Source organism: Micromesistius poutassou (genome assembly GCF_964030765.1).
Source record: "Micromesistius poutassou genome assembly, chromosome: 5".
NCBI classification, from domain to species: domain Eukaryota; kingdom Metazoa; phylum Chordata; class Actinopteri; order Gadiformes; family Gadidae; genus Micromesistius; species Micromesistius poutassou.
The window spans coordinates 10,474,394-10,480,480 of NC_140275.1; the positions used below are offsets into that span (position 1 = coordinate 10,474,394).

Sequence of the window (6,087 nt, forward strand, 5' to 3'; positions counted from 1 at the left end):
ATGAGGCGCTGGGGTTGTGATTCGTACTACAGACACAGTCGAGTAGGACTGAAACCAAAGACTTCCCAGAGGGTGGTGGGTGTCTGGAATGGATTTCAAGATTGTGCACGCTCATCAGAAAATGTAGCAAAAACTGAACACTTAGCATTGTCCTCCTAAAATTGAAAAACAACCCAAATTCCAGGTAGTGACCTTGAAGTTGCTTTGACAGAGGATGTCGGTTTCTGTTGTGGATGTTGGCCTCCTTCTTTGTGGCATTCTTTTACTTTATGCAGTGGAAGCAAAACTAAATGCCAAATACACAAATGATGCAAATGTAATTTATGCAGAATTCTCCGTCTCCACCTTCTCAGATTCAGTTCTCCCCCCTGTTCTCTTCATCTCTTCTCACTCCTTTTATCTCTCTTTTTATCTATCCTCTCTCTCTCTCTCTCTCTCTCATCTGCCTTCCCCATTTTCTCTTATCTCTCTTTCCTATCTCCCTCTTTGTACCCTTACCCCTTCTATTTCCCTGTCCACCTCTCCACTCTCTCTCTGTATCCCCCTATCCCCGCCCTCTTCACACTTCACTCTCACCCCTCTCCCCCCTTCCCTTCCCCCCTCACCCCCTCTCTGAGTGACAGGTTCATTAGAAGTGGCATGGTAGAATATGAAGGGTTCCTGCTGCAGCTCTCTGGGGCTCTCTCTCTCTCTCTCTCTCTCTCTCTCTCTCTCTCTCTCTCTCTCTCTCTCTCTCTCTCTCTCTCTCTCTCTCTCTCTCTCTCTCTCTCTCTTGATGTAAAGCCACGCCAGCTCTTTTAATCATGCTCCCCCCTGGGGGAGTCAACAAATGTAGAGGGGGTCTTTGTGTTATTACGTTACGCTGGTGACTGCATCGGGGGGAACGGGACGAATGTCATTTCCCTTTGTAGTCTATAAACACTGCTTTCTTCCTCTTCTCCTTCTCCTTCTTCTTCTTCTTCTTCTTCTTCTTCTTCTTCTTCTTCATCATCTTCTTCATCTTCTTCTTCTTCTTCTGTGGTGAAAAATGTATACGGCCCCCTTAATAAAATAAAAAATTCTAGGAAATGGGTTACTTTGTATCCTCCCCCTCCCCTTCCCTTGTGGCAATATTTAGCACATGCAATGTCACACAGACTCACTCATGCACATCCACGTGACTGCGCACACACCTACACACACGCACGCACACACACACACACACACACACACACACACACACACACACACACACACACATACATACTCACAAACAGGCACATGCAGACATACAAACACACACACACACAAGTCCAACAGGCTCATGCTGTATTTAGTATTATAGAGGGATGACTGCATATTTGGGAGATAGACATACACGCAACTGTTGATAGGTGCTCAGATGCAAAAGGAAGGGATTACCCACACAAGCAACCACACATACACACACTGGGTCGGACTAGGCATTCTATCTAGGAGGTGAATAGGCTCCTACATCAGTGATATAAAGTGTTGCTTGACCTCACCTACCTCAGCTCCTTGATGGAGCCTCTTAAGTCCCCGTTATAAGGGACTTAGTAGCAGTACTTACATCACCGTCCACCACTCTGTCCCCGGGGAGAGAGAGAGCCTTCAGAGCCGCGCAGCCAGGCAGGCAGGCCAGCGCGAGACCTTTCAAATCACAAAGGCTAATCTCAGATATAGGCGCCGTCGCTCCGCGGTGCAAGGAGCAAGGGGGCCGGGAGACGGCCGCACTCTGATAGTATGCACAGAAACACACGCACGCACGCACGCACGCACGCACCCACACACACGCAAGCACACAGACAGATGCACGCACACACGCACGCAGGCACGCACACACGTGCACATACACAGACACACGCATGCACGGGCAAACACACACAGATGCACACACACACACACACACACACACACACACACACACACACACACACACACAGACACACACATACACACACACACACACACACACACACGGCTATAATGACAAGCTCACACACACGCGCACACGCACACATGCGCACGCGCGCACGCACACACACACACACACACACACACACACACACACACACACACACACACACACACACACACACACACACACAGACATACATACCTATAGCTTGTAATTAAGAATCTTGTAATTAGCTTCTTCTGATAAACTTTGAACTGTGTTTACGGCAGCTAAGACAATTAGTTCTCGTAGTATAACATCTAGTGTCCCTGCATGAGAACAGCTTAATTTTTCAATACTATTTGCACTAGAATTGTTGTGGATGGTAGTGTGTTGAGCTCTAAACTCTGTTGACGTAGCCGTCAACAGGTTTTAAAGAGGATTATACTAGGCTTTGTATTTCTCTGTGCCCACTCGTAGTTTATGCTGCGTTCATAAACCCTTCACAGCACTCAGACCTGGCAAGACCAAAGACTCGCAGCTTATGACGCCATGTGGATGAGAATGGAAATAAACCAAATAAATATCGGAAATATAAGCTGTACTAATCAGAATAGTAATCTTTATAGAAGCACATTGAGAATGAAATACATCTGCATTATGTGGCTATAAGGTTAGTATAATAAAAGAAAATACGTCACTTATTGTTTGATACAGCATTCCTCAGCATTTTTATCCAACTATTTTTCTTTATTGTGGATGCCAATTATAATGCAAAAATGAAGGAAATTCCCAGAAGCATTGGGAAGATTAAAGAGCTACTGTTTAAGCAGTTTTTTTTTTCGGAGTGGACACCCCAAATTCCCTTGAGACTTTAACTGTGATAAATTGCCGCATGATAAAGTTAATTTGAATATGATAGCAAATCCCCTTGTGTGCGCCTACCACTTAGCACGAATCTCCCTTAAGCAAACACTGCTGCACACACACTAAAGGCAATGTATCTAATTTCAGGAAATCATAGACAAAATCATCAGACAATCATATCGACAACAACAACAACAATCACTGCAACGTCCATCCCAAAATGACCACTGAAGTATTCATTGTTCAGGTTAATTGACATTTGTCACAAACGTACTCTATTTTACAGTACCAATCGCAAGAGCTTTGTTTACAGGAAATCATATCTTGTAAGTAGCAAGACCTCTGCTGCCTCTAAAACCGCCTCTAAAATGTTTCCACTCCCTCAGGAACCTAATCAGCGTCCCCCGCAAACAAAATATTACGAGCAACCTGAGCCTGAGGCTGAGCAGAAATAATAATGGGCACGTGTACCTTCTCCACAGATGCTAGTGGCATCTATTCATCTATCGAGGGCTCAATGCAGCGTCCTAGCTTATCAGCACAATGGGTTTAGCGGCGTTCTGTTACATTGATCTTCCCCAGCCCTGATGTAATATAGGTAACCTGGCCCGGTCGTACAGCGTGTGTGTGTGTGTGTGTGTGTGTGTGTGTGTGTGTGTGTGTGTGTGTGTGTGTGTGTGTGTGTGTGTGTGTGTGTGTGTGTGTGTGTTGTACTGTTGTGTGTCCATAAGCTTATTCTCTCTCAGAGCAGAGCTGAATCAATGACCCTACGACCCCAGCCCACACCTCCATGCCCCGGCCCTCTATCTCCCCCTCTCTCCCCCGTCCATCGCTGGCATCTCATTTCTCAGAGAGGATCAAGACCATGAATAATAGATGTTATCCCCACTGTAGCCTTACGTAATAGATACGCACACACAGTTCCCCAAGGGGCTCTGCGTACTCGGATTAAACGTCCGGGGATCAAGTTGTAGGGGGCCGGTTGAAAAACACTCGTATTAATAAACTGAATCAGCGAGTTTTGTGTGCGCAAAGCCCAAACCACTACCACCGTGTTCCCAAGGGACCGTGATATCATTAAAGGTTTGCAGTGAAAATACTTGTCTTCTCCCAGTGAGCTTTCCATTGTTTTGGTCATTGAATTACGGCCAGATAACACAATTTACCCCAGAGCTGCTCCACAGGTCTCATAGCACTGCACACGGCGAGTCACTCTCTACAAAGTACACAATCACATTTCTCGGGTGTGTGTGTGTGTGTGTGTGTGTATGTGTGTGGGGGGTGGGGGGGGGGGGGGGGGGGGATAGTGGGGTGAGTGGGGGGAGATCTTCAATTGTTAATAGCGTTCTCCCCGGGCAGACCCACATTGTTGTTTCTCTTCCACCTGTCACAGCTGGCTCGCTATTCCACTGAAGGACTTCTCCAGCTAGGACCTCTGGGGTCAACCAGCTTCCTGCCCGACACAAAATGCCTGGTGGACGACGGTAGGGGTCGAACGCCGGCATTGAAGAAGTGTGACGCTGTGTCCAGGGTTTCTCAAAGGTTGTGGGACTTCACGCAGGTAAGAGAACCACAAACGAACAACGCGGCATTGTATTGCTCCCTGCTCCCACAGGAACCTGTCTTGACACACGTCGTCTTCAAGGGCCCCCTATTTGACATCCACGCACGATGTTGATTCGCCATTACAAGCCGTTTTTTTTAAATCTTCACACGTAGATGAGTCAAACTTCCGCCCAACCCAGTGGGCACTACCAACTCTTGGCTGAGCTGATCTATTATACATCTTGATGGACACTTATGTCTAGACGACAGGATAGATTTAGAAATGGCTTCTAAAGGCTAATCAACATCCTCACGCCTGGTGGTAAAACCAGGAGCCCTATATAGCTCCCATCTAATGATGCAGGTGCTCATACAAGTTTGATCTGGTCGTTAATCATTCCCTGGTTCGTTGGTTGCAGAACGGACCAATCATCAGCAGGGATACTGGCCGGTGCCTGGAGGTGGAGATGTCCAAAGAGGCCAACTTCGGCCTGCGTCTGGTGGTGCAGCGCTGCTCGGGACAGAAGTGGATGATACGCAACTGGATCAAGCACCCGAGGCACTGAAGCCATAGAAACACACAGACACACCCGGGCCGTGCAAGGACAATGGTACGATCACAGAGCTGTTCACCTGGGGGTGAGAGACTTATGGAGCTGCTGTGGGAGTGTGTACTTCACATACACACACACACTCACACACACAAATGATCTCTTGCTCACACACACACACACACGCACACGCACACTCACACACACACCATGGACGGCTGTGTCCGCTGAGCTCCCCTAAGGCGGGAACCTTTATAGAGCCGGGACTTAAAAGTTGAGTATGATGAATTGATGTGCTCTGCCGGACTAAGACCTAACAGAGAGAGCTCTTGTGATGTCGTTTTTCCCTTCCAAAAAAACGGGCCCTTCTTCAGCCAAGCCTACAGACCTGCAGAATAACCAGACGGCGAGAGGACCTGAGAGGACCCGGGGTGTCCCCAAGAATGGGGTTCAACATCACAATCTGTCCGGTTTTTCCGAATCCTTAATAAATGTTTGTTTTCAAATCAAAAGATTGCCATCGCTATAAATAGCCATCTCGCCATTTAACGGTTTCAGATTTGGATAATTGCTTTTGGAAACATTCCCGGCTCAACCCTTTGGTTGAGAGAGATGGGAAAATGGGAGAAAAAAAAAAGGCTTAGACATGTGGACGCTTGGGTTAGGTGGACCATGATGCATTTCTCAGAGGGCCGCTGCTCACCGCAACATGACCCGCCCGCGGAAGATTATTACTCTTGTCTCTCTCTCCATGGACTGTCTTGCTCACTGGGTACAGGAGCAAGCATGTGCCTTCACCCACTGCCCCCCCTTCCCCCCCCGCCCCCCCTTCCCCCCCTCCCCCCCCTTCCGATTCCCCTCCCCTCCCTCCCACCGTATTTCAACTTCCTCTGACCAGGGAATGTCAGAAAAGCATGTACAAAATAAATTGACCGTATTGCTTCTATGTATAAATCAATGTATAAAAAAAAAAAAGGTTTAATAAAAGTAATATATTGTAAAAAAAAATAATAATAATAATAATAAAAGAGAAGAGAAGAATATGATATTGGTATCTGTCCTCTGATAACAATTAAGGTAATAAAATCATTTTTATGATCATGTTGTCTACCTTTTAGAATTTTGAAAAGTAAACAATCTACCACTCGAAAAATGCATTTGAATTGTATTATTGCCCTTGTGGTCAATGTTATGTCGTGGGATTATATTTCAAAGCTAGGCCTTTCT

At 46.7% G+C, this 6,087-nt stretch overlaps 1 protein-coding gene across 1 annotated transcript in view; it reads left to right on the forward strand.

Moving 5' to 3' along the window:
- The window catches only part of galnt9 (polypeptide N-acetylgalactosaminyltransferase 9), a gene marked incomplete at both ends in the record, with an annotated part of 70,079 nt that extends 65,204 nt beyond the window's left edge, over nt 1-4,875 (forward strand). Inside the window, 2 exons of the mRNA XM_084468849.1 lie at nt 4,158-4,325; nt 4,729-4,875. Of these exons, the coding sequence (XP_084324975.1) occupies nt 4,158-4,325; nt 4,729-4,875 (315 nt within the window). The remainder of the gene's footprint in view (nt 1-4,157; nt 4,326-4,728) is intronic.
- Nucleotides 4,876-6,087: the final 1,212 nt, after the last annotated feature.